Below are 18,278 nucleotides of genomic sequence, written 5' to 3' on the forward strand. Positions count from 1 at the left end.
CTGGTGGAGAGTCACGTCTATACCTTCTAGCTAGTGTGTGATTGTGAGGTTCATTGTGCTTTCAAACAAATGTGATTGCTAAAAACTGCTCATTGTCCTGGATTATTACTAAACTAGGGACAGCTTCTATTGTGAATTTATATCGGAATTTTGTGAATATCTTCAGTTGGACTCCCTCCACAATAACGTGACATGTTCAAAACGTTCGCACAGCAGCAGCAGCAGGTAAAAAAAGAATATACACATTTATGAAATCTCTCCCTACCACCAGAAAGCTGCTTTATAAATTAGTTTTACACTGAAAAATGCGTTGTATGTTTTTGAGTACACAACTGTTCTAGAAATTTACAGTTGCATATGTCTGTCTGTTATATATCTGACTGTGAACAGTTGGAATCTAGAATAATCAGTTATTCACACATGTTCAGTTAAGGAGAAGTGCTGTAAATATGTTCTGCGTCTAAAATGCGTGCTTTTCAATTTTCACATTTTCTTGTCCGATAAACACACAAAGCGAACACTAGAGGGCACACCTGATCTACATTCAGTTTTTTAAAAAAGTCGTGTCTTGTCCATTTCAAATCATGCAGTACGGCTCAAATATTTTTTACAAGCTAGAGATGACTTAATTCAGTACCCTGGGTTAACTACAGTATTGGGGAGTCAGACTTCAGCGTTTAAGTCATGTGCACGTGTCAACAGATGTAGTTCTCCACACAATGCCTTTAGTGAATTTTGACAGTGATCCGCAAGGAAGACAACAGTGGAAGAAAGATTAACCCAATATAATTCTGCATAAAGGATTTTAATTTTACATATAATAGTTTATTTTCTCTATAAATATGACCTTTTTACATTTCAAGAATAAAATATTTTCATCTTCAGCAAACAATTATTCAATAAATTATGGTCTCTTTCCCCCCAAAAAAGTTGTGGTCATGAACTTCAAGGACACTATAATATAGTCCAAGAGGAAATCATTAAATAGCTTCAGTGTTAAAAATGCACTATCGCTTAGTCTTTGCTACGTGATATAAAGATACCTTTCATATGAAGTATCCTGAGAAAATATATTTTGTGACATGGTAAAAAAATACCACCAAAACCTTCTCTTGTGCAAACAGAAATGGTACTCACCTAACCATAAGTTAATATTTCTCTAGTCCACCTATTTAGTTATCTTTACTAGTAAAGCTCAACTTTTGATCTAAGCACTGGTGAAATATTTTTAATTTGTGCAGTGCTCAATGCTGTGTTATGATTTCTGAACCCATTCCCATTCCAATTAATAATATTTCAATATTTCTGACATTTTAGAAAACTTTAGGCAAAACCTCATTAATTTCAACAGTGTTAAACATTTCACATTATGTATGGGCAGACTGTCCCAGACAATGGAATTTTCAGATATCTCTTATAATATATTAAATATAACAATTTGACGATACTATTTACAACACATCACAATTACACATATTTGCATTTGACTGGCATTGGAAGAATTTAGCAAAGCCTTTGGAGTGCCTGCAGGGATATATCAAATTTAGCCTAATTTATCCTTTAGAAAGGGATAGTGCAGTTTTAATAAAATAACCATTCTGCTTGACTATGAAACCACCAGTGTAAACTTCATTTCTTAAAGCAGGCTTCTATAAAGCATGTGCAACAATATTAAATTGCATAAATCAGTTTCAACCAGCAGAAAACAAAACCTTCAGTCAAACAAATACACACACACATATATATATATAAGTGAAAAGAAATATAGTAAAAGCTTTTGGCATTGAAGGACAGATTTGGCAAGCCCTAAGAAGCAAAATAACAATATTCACTCTTAACTGGATCTAAACACATGCAAATGAAATCACATGTAATTTAAACTGATTTACATCAAAGTGATTATTCCAGTCTTTCTTTCCTTGTCTATGATGAATTGGCAATAATTCATATTAGAAGAACATAGCAGCTCTGGTATGGATGTTGGGCACGTGACCACCAGCCAGGGCTGTTGGGATGGGGCCGCTGGTTTGCATGAAGACTACACAGTGTCCAGTGGAGTGTCCTCAGTGTCGGTCCCTAGGGAAGAGACTTCCTGTGTTTCCAGGACACTGGAGTGGATAAAATGCAATTATCCGATGGTAAGCTGGCTGTCACAGATTACTGTAAAAAAACACCAAAACACAATATTAATTTGTGGTAATGTGAAAAGAAAGAGGTAGTTCAGTAAGGGTCCCTTTTTGATTATTCTTATGGTAAAGATTTATATTCTCCTGTATTTCTAATAGAAACGTGACCACCAGGGATTGTATTTTCTCTTAAAATAAATCATTTGTAAATCCTATTAACATGTTCTTCACAAAAAATAAATTGCACGTTTTCTGAAACATATTCCAAGAACAGTGAATAACTGTTAAATCCATTGCTTTTTTAACAAACACACAACACTTGTGATCGGCTAGTTTACTGGTTTGAGTTAATCTTTTTGTAAACAGAAAAACATTATATAGAACAACGGCAGATTTCCAAATGCAAAACACAATGATTGCCCGCAGTAAAATCCAGGACTAAAGGACTAAACAGTAGGGTGTGCTGCTTTGACCAAGACTGAGATACTCCTCTTTTACTTCTCTCGTCGGTGTCTGTTTACTACAGAGCTAACTCCACACCAACCAGCATGCTACCATGGCAACAAAGACAGACGATGTCATGGCCAGACAGCAACTGACGGTTTGGTAAATAACAATTCTAGAGTAAACTGGACCAGAGGAATGGAGGTGTGAATGTGTAAATGTTCACCGAAATGCATAAACTAATCAATGTAAAATATATCATAAAATAGTGTACAGATACATAAAACAACATTCTGCTTACCCTGGTGTTGAAAAATTTAAATTGGACAGTAATGGATGACAAACTGTCTACAGAAGAAACTGAAGATTACTTACTAGCATAAGGAATGGTCAGTACTGCTTAAGTAAGAGGTTGGTGTGCAAATGTCCATTTAGGGTTAGTTATTGTAATTTGGCTTGGCTTGTATGAGACATTACATGTTAAGGATCATTTTCTGTGATTACCTTGCAAGAGATGATCTGAACATTTTTGCAATTGGTTTCTTTTTCTTGTACAGTAGTTGGTACTCTTAAACCAAACAGTTTACTATATGTATGGTGTAATATTTGCAGCAGTTGTAAGACTACCTGTTATAGTCTTGTAGACTGTAATTAACAATTGATAATTATTGAATAACAGTAAAGTCCACTGTTGTCTGACTATAGTATACATACAACATGGCAAATATAGCCAAAGAAAACTGTACACTATGTGCTGTACTAAGACCATGGATAAAATGCTTAAAAGAATAACTTTCTAAACTAGATTCTAGTTCTTTGCTGTATGTTTTACTTCCCTGTGAGGTTAACAGTGTACAGGGATAATGGGTTTAAAAACATATGTGTACCTGCATTTATGACATTATTTGATAAAAAACTAACTATCAAGAAAACGACTTGTCTGTTATTTAAAGATGTATAAATAAGGATTCATACTGACATGATACATGTAAGGAAAAGAACTCCTGTCACTGTTCTGATTTTCAGAAAATTCCCAAGGAACTCAGAAGCCAATTTTCCAGGTGAATGGACTGAAACTGAACGCAGGCTGGCATCTCAGCAGTCTGTCTACTCAAGACAGCGGGCTGTCACAGCAACACTGCAATTCTGACTCCAGAAATGCAATTCGCTCTCAGTGCAGACGTTTCTCTCAGGTTGTCCTTTCTACGCCATTTGTGATCTGGGATGAATGCAAATCATTTTCGGTGACCACAGCCCAGTTTCCATCATACTGATACTCCATATGGAAGAAAAACATTTTGGTTGTGAAAACATAATTGTTCTACTTCTAAAAACAGAGTAAAGAGCCATAGTGGCTTCATTAGAGTCTAGTTCAATCACATTCACAGAAACCTGTGAATGCAGGTTTAATGATGAGCAAAGGAACTGTGAAACCCCACATTCTGAAATATCCCAAAACCGATGCCACCTTATTAGGGAATACATTTCTCTAGTTTGAAATGACTTTTCTTGTCTTGTATGTCAAATAAATGCAAGTCTGAGTTTCAGCACTGACAAAGCCTTTAGCAGAAAAATATTTTGATACATTAGTATTACATCAGGTATGTCTTTCCTCCCTCAACATTTATGTTTTTTAGAAGCTTCTAGGTATTTTCAAAAGGCTTTCAAAGCCTTTTTTGTGAAGATGCCCAGAGTGATGTCATAGAACAATAAGACCTTTGTGTGGACAGCAGATTAAGAGCAACTAAACACCACAATCATCTTCAGCTAAACCTCTATAGTGAACTGCTCCATTGTCCTGACTTGCAACTACTCAGGGAAAAGGAAGAAGGAAAGGAGAGCATCGAGCAGAGGTTACCAAGACCAGATTTCACAGTATATGACCTGATATGTCCCAAGACAACACATGGTCAGCCTGCCAGAGAGATTGCTTATCTGTGTATCTTTCGTGGAACATAGACAACTGCAAGGGAGAGCCAATGACTTTTAAGAACCATTTTGTCTTTAATTGTCTAATTGTGCATCTTCCTCAACCATGTTTTTGCTGTCTATTGTGAATTTCATGTGCTTAGACCTTAGGAACCACCTATTAATAGAGAGGCCTGTCATAACAGCAAAGTAGGTGAGCTGTGTCGTTTAAACCTAAAGACTGAAATGCCATTTCAACAACATATTATAAATCACAATGTCTTGTGCATTTTCACTTATGTATAGAACATTGATGTGCCTCCATTTTCATCCCATACAGGTCCATAATAAAAGGCAAAGCAAAACCTGAAATCTGAAAGTGTGAAGGAACTTCACTGCAGTTCTTAATCTAGACATACTTTTAATTGGAGGCAAACTTGGTGATCGCTACTTACCAAGTAGACATCAAGCACTGAGCCATCATCTTTGTCAATATCCAGCGTGCTCTGTTCCGATGTCAGGCAGATAGCACTGTCCTCTAAGGTAAACGTGGAACTGGAGGCCAACATTTCTCTAAATAAAAAAAACAGAAAAAAGATAACATCATATTTTCACAGCAAAGCAGCACTGATGCATTAAATAACTTCTTTCTTGCCAGCTCCAGTTATTTGGATCAGCTCGAGTGTTATATTACAAGAAAATATTTTTGGGGTTTCAATATAGCATCAGACATTATGAGAATTAATTTCCTAACCTATCACCTGATTTTGCCTAAAAATGTCTTTTTCAGCAGTATACTGTATAAACACGAGCACACAGGCAAGTCTACAAACAGAGGCCCTGTGACCCTGCTTGCTTGTCCAGTAACTGTTTATTCCAAGAATCTCATTTTGCTGTTTTCCCTGGAGTGCAGTGAATTAGCTGCCATGGTAGACTGTTCCACGCACAGTTAAGGGACGTCGCCATTCAGAAGAAATATGCATTCAACCTACATTTTTAATCAGTGGGGGAACTCATCTGGTCCTCATTTACACAGGACTGTATAATATCAACGCTTAATAGAGTTTTAAACATTTGTAAGGATTTCAAACCTCTCTCTCTCTCTCTCACTTTCGTATTAATATCCCGCTTCTTTTTCACCCACTTGCGTGTTTCGTATCCCTCCCTCCACCCTATCTCCTGTCTCCCCTGACAGGGGCTCCCGGCTCACCCCTCATTAAACAGGGAGATTGTGGGGCTTCACCAGCCTCCTCCTCACAGGCTGAAAGTCGTTCTCTCAGCCAGGGAATTAAGCCAATAAACTATTCGTGCCTTTTATGGTATTTTACTCGAACAGCAGTAACCATCCAATAAAAGGGGCTGTTATTTTAGGTGGATTATTTACAGCTTTTGGATACCTTTAGTAAAAAGTCTGGTTCTTTTGAAATTAAATACCTGTATCGCAAATACGAACAAGAGTCCAGCACATGAATTGTTCTGGGATATGGAGGCTTGAACCACATTCAGTACTAAGAGTAGATGTTTTTCAAAGTGCACTGTGCAAGCCGGAATATCATGTTATGAAATACCAATTCCTACTGTAACTACAACGAAACAATGGCAAACGCTTACACTTTACTTTAGTAATTACAGCTTTATACTCTTTAAGATGTTAATCCTTAAAACTAAACCTTAAACTGTAGCAACCCATTCTATGTAACTAATGGTTTAACAATTTTAACCTGATGTTTAGTTAGCAGTAACTGTTCTGGGTACAGTTGTATAACAAATTCTTAAGACATAGCCTAAAAATAACAAAATTCCATACCAGCTGATTTAATTTTTAAAAGACAACTGGAACAGTAGTTGAAGTGACATGGACACACAATGACAAGATCTACTTTATTGGAAAGAGACAATTTATTGGCCTTGGCCACTAAAAAAAGTTTGTGAAACAGGACGGAAAAACATAACACATGAAATTAAAATAACGAAAATGAATGTAACAGCTGTTGAACACGAGACCTCCGTGTTTGGAAGAGACAGACCATCTAAGCAGTCTACAGCAGCAGTACGTAGTGCGTGTGTCTCATAACAACTACCAACAGGGGGCCCTCAGACTCCTGTAATGCCATTATGTCACATGACATGCATGTCTCAGGTAAAAACAGCTGAAACATTCATTATCAACACAATGCAAATGTAACAGAATGGGATGAAGCATGTAGCCAGTGGATCCTCATGTCATTTTTCCAATGGCCTCATCTCACTCGTAACTTTTCTTATGCTCTCATGTTCTACATATTTGCACTCACAGATAATGTTTTTTTTTACTCTAAACGACATCTGTGCTGCACTTGTTTCCCTGCTTTTCGGTTGCTTATCATCTTCCCAATCTCAGTCTTCCTTTAAAGCGATCTTCTCCAAGCCCGTGGGCCCGACAGTAACGTCATTTGGGGGGTTTCATTTTTGCCAGCTGCTTTTCTTTTGCTGCCCTGTCACACCTCACATTACACCCCTGCTTTGGCCAAAGCCCACCTCAGCCCAGGTATCTCTTATGGCCAGAGGTTTATGGTCTGTATGACAGAATGACAGGCAGGGTTATAGAGGGAATCTATTTTGCCCCAAGAGTTCTGAGAAGCCTCTACCCACTATAACCCTGACTGTTGAAGTTTGGAATTTCCTCCAAAGAGGGCGCTATACTGTATTTCCAGGTAGGTAGAGGGAATGCTAGCTAGTTGGCCTCCAGTGTAATGAGGCTCAGCCATTTATCGGCCTGCCTCTCAGGGTATAAATGAACATAGCAAGCACAGCCTCTGGTCTTGTGATGGGCAGACGTGCTGGAAAAGTAGAGAACAAAGAACATTTTCCGGCCATGTAAGTGAGATAGGGCTCCAAAGGTGGAGCTTGGCTTAATTTTGCAGACACTGGTAAAAGCTGGAAGCTTAATCCAGTGACTGTCACACCTGGTACAGGGTTGACTGAGTGAGTGAGTGAGACTCTTGGTATCTCGGCTCAATACCACATTTCCTCTGTGTACAACAGTAGAACCTGTGACAAGTGATATATTCCACAGCACATCGAGCTAGGCAGGGAATTGCACTAGTCTTGGAGAGATGAGCAAGGATTTCCACAGATAAGCATCGTTCATTTCACATTAAGAATATCTGGGTATCCTACAGTAAGTACAACACCATAAATAATCCTTAAATGGAAAAATGTATTCCACTAGGTTAGTTTTGTTCTGTGCATAAATAGCTGAATGTTAATAAATTTGAGTAATAGTATGTAATGCTCAGATGTTTGCTATCTTTACGTCATTGTACTAAAAATAGTCACAGGGTGTGAATAATTATTCACAGCTGGAAGAAAACAGCTTTTACCCACCCCACTGAATGCAAGCTCAGAATGTTCTTAATACCTGCAATTTAATACATTGTTTTTAATATGTAGCAACTTTCAAGTATAGAGTGGTAGACAGTGTGCTTTACAAGCAATTGCTTATGTAAGTGTAATTAGGCAATGTAAACCATCAAAAGAGCATTAAGTCCTGTGTACATCCACACAGTATCACAAAGTAGACTTGTTTTGTAATGACACATCCAAACTAACTTAGCGAATCGTCTGCAAAAGATGGCCTGTATATCTGTTGATCTACTACATTTGCAGGACTTTCTAAGGAACTCATGAGTCGTGACGTCAATTTCACAATGTCAGACAAGAGCCTCGCTCCCCCAGGGACTGCATGGGTATAAAGCAAGCTCTTGAATTCTTAAAAGTTGCCCTGGCAGCTCTTAATTGTTTGTATTAGATTCATTGTTTGATCTACCCTTGAGTCAGAAACCTTTTGTTTAACTTGCAACGATGTTTTTAGAGAATTAACTGTTAGAGTACCACTTAAATATTTAATAGTTAAGAGGACAGAAAATAAATCGACATATAAAATGTACAAACCGAGGAGAGCAATACGGGTAAAAAGCTGCACCAGAAGGTCACATTTAATTGAGGGCTTTTAAGAAGAACCATGCTTAGACCTAAATCAAATTACATCTAATCAAATACATGTTGGCAGAACTCGGTGGGAACTGCCTTAATTTGAATGCAGCTGGCTGGCGAGGCTGTCCGAGACGCACCTGTAGGCGGAGTCGTCGGGGTCGCCCGCCAGGCAGGGCTCGTTGCCGTATAAGGAAGAGGACGAGATGGTGGTTACCATGGAGGCGGCTTCAAACAGAGCCGGAGGCTGTGGAACGAGGTCAGGCTGAAGATAGGACCCAAACACTGAAACAGAATATGCAGTGTGCGGTTAAAAAGGGTGGATCGGTTTACTGGGCTCTCGACAGCTGCGATAATAACGTCTACTAGGGACTGAGCAAGAGCCCTGTTAAATTTTCTGCGAGACCTAAGCTGTACCAGAAAAGTCCTCAGAAGGTGCCAATACAGCTCCTGGGAAGAAGATCCCCTCCAGCCCTGTGAATCTAATACTTAAAAACATGTTTGTTGGGAAGATCAGTACTATCTAAAGGTGAACCTGATAAAAATGTTGTTGGGTAGAAACCTAGGAGTATCCTAGGAAGCTCACACTTCCCAGCTATGGTGATGCTCAGGGGACTGTGTGATGCCCATAGTGGAATCCCAGGAATGGACAGCTAATGAATCAGAAATATTCGGATCGCAGGTCTCAAAAAGTAAACGTTTTACTATTTGAGCCATTCAGCAAACCCTGGGGTTGTGCTGTTAAAGTACTTAGCTTAACTTAGTTTAGCATTTAGTACAAAAAATAGCAAATATAGCTTAGACATCTTTATATTGTTATGACTTACGTATCTGCATTATCAGTATTTTAAATGGTCATTTATCAAGATAGAACAGTCAAAAAATAAAAAAATAAGGTTTGCCATTCAAAAAGAACATGTTGCCACATTTTTTCTGAAGGTCTCTGGCATGTAACCAAAGCTTTTGAAAACTACAGAGCCATGGTTTACATAGTTGCAAGGGCAGGAGTATCATTATTACTGTTGTTGAATTTCAGTGGCAGTGGGCTTTGTAGAATGGAAAGAATAAAAGCCCCCACATGTGAACAAATAACTTCGCTTGACATCTGTTTAGAAACTGCCGCTGAAGGACGTTGTGCTGTTGCTACGATACCTTCCATAACTTAAACAAGTCATAGTTAAATTAAAAAATATACCCTGAGCATCCAAAGAAAGTTATCAATTACAGCTGCAACACATTCACAAAGATATTCAGGAAAGTGACTTTGTAGAAGGTGCGTTGCCAATTTATTGAACAGACACGACAGAAGTAAATTCATTAGGCTGCTTAAAACTGGTCATCAACAGGTATGTTCAACAGTGGGTTTCCTGTAAAAGTGACAGACTGATAGCCTGTATAGTGGCCCCTGTCTGAGACAATGCAAACTGTAGACCTGTAATGATCTGCACCAGGTAGCAGATTCTGACTTCTGGGATACAGTCTCAATCCTCTAGTATATCCTACACAGGCAAGTGCCATTTCGCTGGTCTCTGAGGCCTAGACGGCACATGTTGTCCCTGTTCATCCGAGAAATGTTCAAAAGAGCTCAAGTCTGGCAGGGTACCATCGGAATAACTTACATGTTGAGGACATGCACTTTTCTGTTAGAATGTCAAATCAAGTTGAGCTCACATGAAGGACAGCACGTGAGGCGCCAGGACTTGATCAATGCAGTGCCATGCATTCAGTTTGCCACCAATCAGTACAAGTGGGGTTTTGTAGTGGATAGACACTCTTTCCCAGGTCTTCATCCCTGAACATCTACAATTTTGGTGAGGTGTTGTGACTCAGGGTATCTATCTCAGAAATTGGCTTGCTGGACTTTGTTCGTCTGTAACATCTTGCCAGATTAGACATTTCTGGCTACGAACGTCCTAGATGACGCGCTTCCAAAATATTGATGGATCCAAGACATTTTTCTGTTGATGAATGGGGCACAAGGGTCCCATTCAGTGTTGTTTTCTTGATTTTGTCCATAGGCTTGACATTCAAATACCGGTATATGTTAAATCAACACATCACCTGTGCATGGTCAGCTATCTCTCTAATGAGGCGATTTAGTGCTTATGCAGCAAAGTCACTCAAGTGTATTAGAATCAGTTATGAATGTCTATACCATTTAATTAATATAAAAATCTATTTTCCTTTTTACTAAATACATACAGTATATCCATCGATTCGTTTCAACATTTAACTTGGGTGATTCTTTTTAAAAAAAAATTTGTTCTCTAAGTATCTCTAGGATTGCAGGAAGGCTTCAAATTGGTATTATTCACTGAAATACATTTTTTACTTCATTAAATGCTAAAGAATAGAACATTTCATTTTTGTTATATTGGTTGTACGCCATGATATCAACCTATATGCATACTACTGATATACTGTATCCTTCCTTGCAAAAAACTGTTGTTTTTGGCATTGGTATGGTGTTGAATGTTAGGGCATTCTTTGAAGTAATTTGTGAGGTAAAGCAGAAACCAACTTAAAATGCTATAAACTACCACAGAATGGCCCATACTTGCAAGCTGCAAGACTTTCTGACTGTTTTTTTTGTCAGGAAGTAGAGGTTTCATGACTCACTGCATTATTGCAGTATGTTGCAACCCACACACTACAGGGGACACTACAGGAGTATATTCTAGCTGTATCTACTGTACCACCACCACTGAAATCCCACATTCAGTTTTGTCAAACATTAGCTTATGGTCCGGATCTTTCATTACTGGAAGGCACCTTCTCATGTTCATGCATCATCATATGCCACCAAAAGAAACAGGAACCCAGAGAAAGAGTGTGATAAAATACTTGCAAATCGCATTGGACCTTTGGAACACTTGAGTATATCACACATTGTAGAAGACAATACGTTAACAATAAAATAACAGTTCTGGTCCCAACCAGAATGGCAAAGTGTGTGGCAGCTTAGTTTCACTTCAAGCCACATGGGTATCTCACTGCGTGGCCAGGTAATGTTTCCAGGCGGGGCTGGTGCCACAGACAACAAGCACCACAAATAATTGTTACAGTTTGTTGGATGATTGTGAAAGCTGGTCAGGGTTAGGACTTCATGCATGGATACAACTACAGGGTTATCTTCTGTTTCAATTTAATCTTGCCAGTCAAAAGTGAAAGCATGTTTAGAGGCGGTGGCTCTGTGGCTAAGGATCTGCGCCTGTGGCTGGAAGGTTGCTGGTTCGTATCCCCCGCCCGGCAGAGGAATCCTACTCCATTGAGCCCCTGAGCAAGACCCTTAACCCCAATTGAGAGGTTTCCCCTGTATTTGTTTTGCCAAAATACGCTAAGAGGAGCCCTGAAAAGCTCAAAAAACGAAAACTGGACTTTTCATTAGTCATTCATTTTCTGGTTTTCTGCCTTTTTATACATCAATGAAAATAAAAAAAAACTGCCACTCAGGAGCTTTAATAATAGATTTAGAAAGGTCAGGATGAAGTCAGGGGAAGGCTAGGGCTGATGACACAGAGACGCCTTGCGTTTAAAGGAGAGTTCAAGGCTGCCAGCTAATACAGGTGAATAATGAAATAAGTGACCCCTGCCCTAATGTCCTGATCCCCTAGCTGTTTTCCCCATAAGCAACCCACGTACGAGCTTTATTGCAGATGGAGCATCACTGTGAAGCACGTCGGACCCTGCGACTGTGATGAAGCATCGGATTTTGCAAAATGGCCGTTCTTGGTTCTTGTACCTTGTCCATCCAGGCTGGCGAGGCTTCGGGCACCACTGAGCCTGTCCTTCCTCTCCTCGGACCGCTCTTCGTTCGGGGAGGACAGGATCTCCTGCGAGGACGCCTTCAGCGCTGGGATGGAGTTCCGCGCTCTCTTCGACGGAGAGCATTTGATAGCTGGGGGAGGCGGAGGGGAGAATGTCACCGACGTGGAAGAAAAGGCTGCAGGACCTTGAGAATCCCCACCTCCAATGGGTTTGGGGTAGGGCAGTTATTGCCATCACATTTTTATTATGTAGAAAGAGAATTATTATTATAAATAATTAGAAATTATTATAAACTCAGCAGAATGATCAAGACATTGTTCACACATAAGTTTCATTTAGGTATGTGATACAGGCCTGTGGTGTACATGTATGTACAAGGAATCTTTTTCTAAAGTAATCCTCAATATTCTTTTTTAATAGAATTCGCACTGGAACAGTTTTGCTTGTTTCCTTGTTCTTTAGAATTGGCCTTGTGTTATTTAAGTCAGCCAGTAAGTCAATACAAAACCAGTAAATGTAAGCTTAATGACCGTCAGCAAAGCCACAGCCACATTTCCTTTCCATAATTCAAAGACGCACGTGGTATATATTGAAAGTGTTCTACAAAATTCTAATCACTCTATCTTTGTGTTACAGTAAAATGCAGTAAATGCTGCTCTGTTAAAAGGTTTCTGCTGCACAGGCTGTGGTCGATTTGTTAGCAAACTTTAAATTTTTAATGTATTTTCTAGTCTTATTTTTTATTTTTCAGTCTCTTAGCTGGCGACCAAGAGGGATAAAGGCATAAAACGGCCTCTGCCGTTCCTCTGAGATAAGAAATGAAGAGTATCACTGAGGTTACACACAGCTCGCTCCCCAGGCAGAGCTCCCTTCCACACAGGCCGGGCCTGCAGTTTTCTGAACAGAAATTGTATACAGCAAAAACAGCAGAAATGAGGAGGAGGGAACCTGCCAAGTTTCAATACTTTAAGTCTCTCATCTGTGGTTTGGAACACGTGAGGCAAATTTAAACTCTGTGTTGTAAATTTATGTAGATATAATCAGGCAAAATATGCTTATGGAAATTAGTGGGGACAAAATCGAGATGTGGAATAGGAACCTGACTTTAGTTTCTTCTGATAAACATGTCATTGACTGCGACATTTAAGGTGCAACACTTTATTTAAAACATCCTTTCGCTTGCAACTTCTGACAGTTGGAAAGAAGCACTGATGAACACTTACTGTGTATCTTCTTGAATACCCTAGTACTCATGAATTTTAAAAATCTGTTTGCGTAGAAGCCAGGCCTATGTACTGACACCGAATCCTACAAGATAGAAAATGTACAGTAATTGTAACTTTTTTCAGAATAAAAACACAAAAACATAAAACATAAAGCTAATTAAAGAAATACAGTACCTTCAATAAAACATGTACTGCATAAAATCATTTAATTTCTATGTTCTTTTACAAGAAAAATTAGAAATGCTTATCTCCATTAATTGCCTCCAATGAAATAGTAGAAACCTTTGGCTCCAGGGTTATAAGACGCAATTAATGCTTTAATAATGAAAATATTTAATAACTTACACCATCGTATACAAGAGCCTTCCAGGAGTGTTCCAGCTTCTTTATCAACCTTGAAAAAAAATGAAAACCTATAAGGATCTCACCAAGTAATAGAAAAACAAATTCAATTGTTTCCCTTTGGCACTAAATAAGCTAAACCTGCAAAATGACACTGAGTAAAGGAAAATCCTAAAAAAAAACAGAATTAGAAGGAAACTTTATAAAAAAAAAGTCTTATTTACTGAAAAAAATTCCATTGGCTTTTGAACACAAAAAATAAGCTAAGATAGGAAGAGTAAAAGTGACACAAGAAAATGTCCAGACTTTCGTAAAATAAATACTATCCCTCTTGTCTGTTGTTATGGCCAGAGGTGAGGATTGATGGTGAATCTGAAAGCTGGCACAGTGCTTACAGACACCAAAAGAACTTCAGCTTTCAAAGCCACTACAATGTAACTGCTGAACCACAACAAACTGTGGGATGACTCTTTCATAAAGAAAATGATCAAGACTAGCACGAGCCATTCCATTACTATTAATTTAGTAAAGATACAAAAAGACATTAATGTCTAGTATTACTTATTCTAAATATTCTAAAGCAATCTTTAGCATCACAGCTGATCCAGTCTTAACATTTCAACTGATACTGTTTCAAGTACAAACACAAAAATCATACCTGTACGACTGTAAAATGTCAATAATACCAAGGAAGATAAGAAGCTTTTCATCCTTGTGTGTTTTGGCAGGAATACCCCCCATTCTGTAGGAATGATACAAAATGGAAACAAGTATTTTAAGAGAGCTGTCACATCCGACAGTTTAAATATTACTGAAATAAAGACACACAGCCGATGAGAGTCAAGCTGCATCTAGTTATAATAGGAATAAGAAAGGGCAGAGTCAGTGTGTGCCTTTTTGCTGCACTTCAATCATTCTCTTTTGTTCTGTTCCACCTTCTGCAATTCATCTGTTTCATCCCCACTGTGAGTATATGGTTTTGTGTTCAGTATGCAAGAGATTGTGAACCTTTTCTGAAACAAGTCTTCAAGACCAGCCTTCCAGTCCTATACATCATCTGCTACCTTTATCACTGCAAGTGTAGAACACAAACAGCAGGGTTTCCATGCCACAGAACAGGCATGTCCTTTATTAGTATCAGACAGAATCGCAGGCCCTGACCAGTACCATTGAACGCATGTGTCTTTTTGAGACAAGCATGCAGCAAGTCACCTTTTCCACCATCCTGAGAGTAAAAACCCATGGCTCACTAGACAAAGACCTTGATCTGGACTACAGAGCTCATCTTGAACAATAAACGATGCTTTTGCTGGGTAATTCATGCAGGACTCCTGTGTCATATTTTTTACATGGAACATTTCTCTTGATTATTCTGGCTCCGTAATAATTCACTCTTCATTCCTGACTCCTGCATATGACATTTAAATGTTGCCTTTTGTACTCCATAGGACTGTGATTTCAACGTCTTATGTACCGCTCATTGCTTATGAAAAATCTGCCATTTGACCAGCTGGGTCCAATACAACGATAGAAACAACGTAAGGCAGGGGTTTCTGCATGCTAAACTGGACCACTCACTCACTCAGACTCCTCCAACAGCAGCCATGAAGACAGTGGCATTGACCAGTCGGACTGTATGTGACTCACACCGGACTTCACTGCCAAGTGGGACTTACGTGTCATCAGTGGTCACTGCTTCCCCGGACTTGCCTCCTCCTTGGATGGACTCCATAGCGGTGGAGTACAGCACCTTCTGGGCTCCTGGGCGCTTCCCATCCCCTGCCGCCTGTGCATTATCCCCGTCCCTCTCCTTCGGGCTCTGATCCAGCACGTGAACTCCTAGCAGCAAACTGTAGTCCATGATCTTAAAGCTTTCCAGAACCTAAAGGCATGGATGGAACATGACTATTAAGCAGAGAAAGAACTCAAACAAAACTGCAAACAGCAAGCAAAAAACGAAACGGAGTCATCATAACAATTCGCAAGCTTCTCGATCATGGGTGCCCAACCAGTCGATCGATCGCAATGTTTGGCAAAAAAAATAAATGTGCTCTTTGACTGTTTACCTTTTTTAATAGCCTAAAAATTCATTCAGATCTGTGCATGTAATGTCATACATTTTACTGCTCTTGTGTGTGTTTAACCCTTGACGAATGGGTTGTAAAAGTCTCTTCCCTGCGTGCCGGCTGATACTGGGAAAATAAGGGCTACAGGAACTCCGTAAATAAAGAGTGTTGTGTGGGCTACCCAAGAACGTTCTCTTGGTTATTGAGGCACGAACCCCACTTTCGCTACCGTGCACAGTGGAGCGAAACAGACTGGCCGTGACAAGTTCACCAACAGTTTGATTGCCTATTTGACAGTTGTAGTGTTTGAGCGAAAATGATGAAGCAAAGAGAACGAAAACTCACCGTTACCACAAGGAATGGGAGCATGATTATTATTATTATTATTATTATTATTATTATTTTACTTTCGCATTCAAATCTGCAACGCTAGAGTCTACGCGGAAAAGGGAAATATAGAACACCATTTCAGAATTGCACACAAAACGTATGATGCTAAAAGCGAGTTACTGAAAAGGAAAATGGAAAAATTAAAATCTCCACTAGCAGCAGTCGGTTTTCAGGAGGCCTAATACAAGAGCGAAAGCGGCAATCATCGCATTGTTCCATGTGAACCACGTTCTGGCTAAACTCAAAAGGTCAGTCAGGGATCGAGAACTAATAAAAAAGTGTTTGCTGAGCCTCTGACTTGCCGTTTGGAGATTTCAAAAACAAAGATTTTTGGCGAGGTTTGGACAGCTGTTGCCTGAAATCAGAGCTTCTCAAGTCGTCTAAACATAGTGAATATGCCCAATTAGAGGAAGACCAGTGACGTCTGGATTTAGCATTCCTAACAGATGTGACTGAACTGCTGAATGAGCTGAATGTCGAGCTGCAGGGACACAATAAAAATGTCATCGACATGATCAGCAGTGTCAACACGTTCAAAAAAACAATAAGTGTTCTCAAGTAAGCTTCTCAGTGCCAATGCTCACATTAAGGTAGGATATTCTTTTTTCTAAAATAGGGAACATTATTTGTTCATTGTAACATGAGTCACTTGCTTTTTATTTGCTGTCATTTTAGTGATGGGTATCGTTATTGTACTGATGTGCCTACAGTCTGTTTTTCCTATATCCGAGCTTCAAATTCACACTGGTAGATCGCGCTGGACTGGCAAATGAAAAAGCAGATCTTTACAGTAAAAAAGGTTGGGCACCCCTGTTCTAGATCTAGCTGGTACTGGAATGACGCGCAAATAAGAAAAAAACATTCAGAATTCATTATAATATGGTGACATGAAACAGGCAATGCTGAATTTCTGCATCCAAGGAGAAAGAAATTCTTTATTAACAGGTTAGCAAACACCGGAAACCGACATGAATACTTGTGCTGACTTGTTGCTACGGTGAATTAGTTGAAGGGTCAGCAAGGTAAGCTCTTTAGCATATTTATAATCCTTGCTTTCATTAGCAGCTGTTTTGAAAGAGTGGGAAAAATATGAGATGGTTTTGTTTCTGTCAAGGAAAGAATGAACCTGGAGATATAGATCTATAATTTCGGGTACAAAATCTTCCCCCAGTTTCATTTCCATGTGAAAAGAAAAGAAGAAAAGATTTGTCCCAGGACAAATGTATGTAACTGGCAATGACCATCACCAATGACTGCAGTGTTTCATGGAAAAGTGACGATTGGAAGTCTTTGAAAAAGACATTTGGTCGGAAGAAGCAGGGATTTCTGTGCTTATGAACATCAAGCAAAATGCTCCAACTGGGTATTTTGAACTGTGTGAAAGCTTTAAAAGGGTTCATATTACTCCCATAAGGAGGTAAACCAAAACTTTTTTCTCTTTAACCTCTCTCTCATACAAATAAAAGAAAACACACAAACTTCCACAACATGACAATTTTCTCTTTTTTGCGAACTAAACAGTTCTATACACATAAGGAACATCTCCAGACACACCATTCAAAAACCTGAACAGCCTATATATAATATTAATTGCTTATACTTATATAGTGCTTTTCTGGACACTCCACTCAAAACACTTTACAGGTAATGGGGACTCCCCTCCACTACCACCAATATGCAGCAACCACCCGGATGATGCGACGGCAGCCATAGTGCGCCAGAACGCTCACCACACATCAGCTATCAGTGGGGAGGAGAGCAGAGTAATGAGGCCAATTCATAGATGGGGATTATTTTGAGGCCATGCTTGGTAAGAGCCAATGGAAAATTTGGCCAGGACACCGGGGTTACACCCCTACTCTTTCCAAGAAACGCCCTGGGATTTTTCATGACCACAGAGAGTCAGGACCTCGGTTTTACGTCTCATCCGAAGGACGGCGCCTGTTTCAGTATAGTGTCCCCGTCACTATACTGGGGCATTAGAACTCACATGGACTGCAGGGTGAGCGCCCCCTGCTGGCCCCACTAACACCTCT

At 39.4% G+C, this 18,278-nt stretch overlaps 1 protein-coding gene across 1 annotated transcript in view; it reads right to left on the minus strand.

The window, feature by feature from the left end:
* Window positions 1-789: 789 nt before the first annotated feature.
* Window positions 790-18,278, minus strand: part of pip5k1bb (phosphatidylinositol-4-phosphate 5-kinase, type I, beta b) — a 68,740-nt gene continuing 51,251 nt past the window's right edge. The window contains exons 8-15 of the mRNA XM_088910224.1: window positions 15,463-15,668; window positions 14,445-14,528; window positions 13,790-13,838; window positions 13,442-13,526; window positions 12,193-12,348; window positions 8,591-8,735; window positions 4,934-5,051; window positions 790-2,160 (exon numbers count right to left, since the gene is read on the minus strand). Of these exons, the coding sequence (XP_088766350.1) occupies window positions 2,158-2,160; window positions 4,934-5,051; window positions 8,591-8,735; window positions 12,193-12,348; window positions 13,442-13,526; window positions 13,790-13,838; window positions 14,445-14,528; window positions 15,463-15,668 (846 nt within the window). The 3' untranslated portion in view covers window positions 790-2,157. The remainder of the gene's footprint in view (window positions 2,161-4,933; window positions 5,052-8,590; window positions 8,736-12,192; window positions 12,349-13,441; window positions 13,527-13,789; window positions 13,839-14,444; window positions 14,529-15,462; window positions 15,669-18,278) is intronic.

The sequence above is a fragment of the Atractosteus spatula genome, chromosome 3 (assembly GCF_055471065.1).
Source record: "Atractosteus spatula isolate fAtrSpa1 chromosome 3, fAtrSpa1.hap1, whole genome shotgun sequence".
Taxonomy (NCBI): Eukaryota; Metazoa; Chordata; class Actinopteri; order Semionotiformes; family Lepisosteidae; genus Atractosteus; species Atractosteus spatula.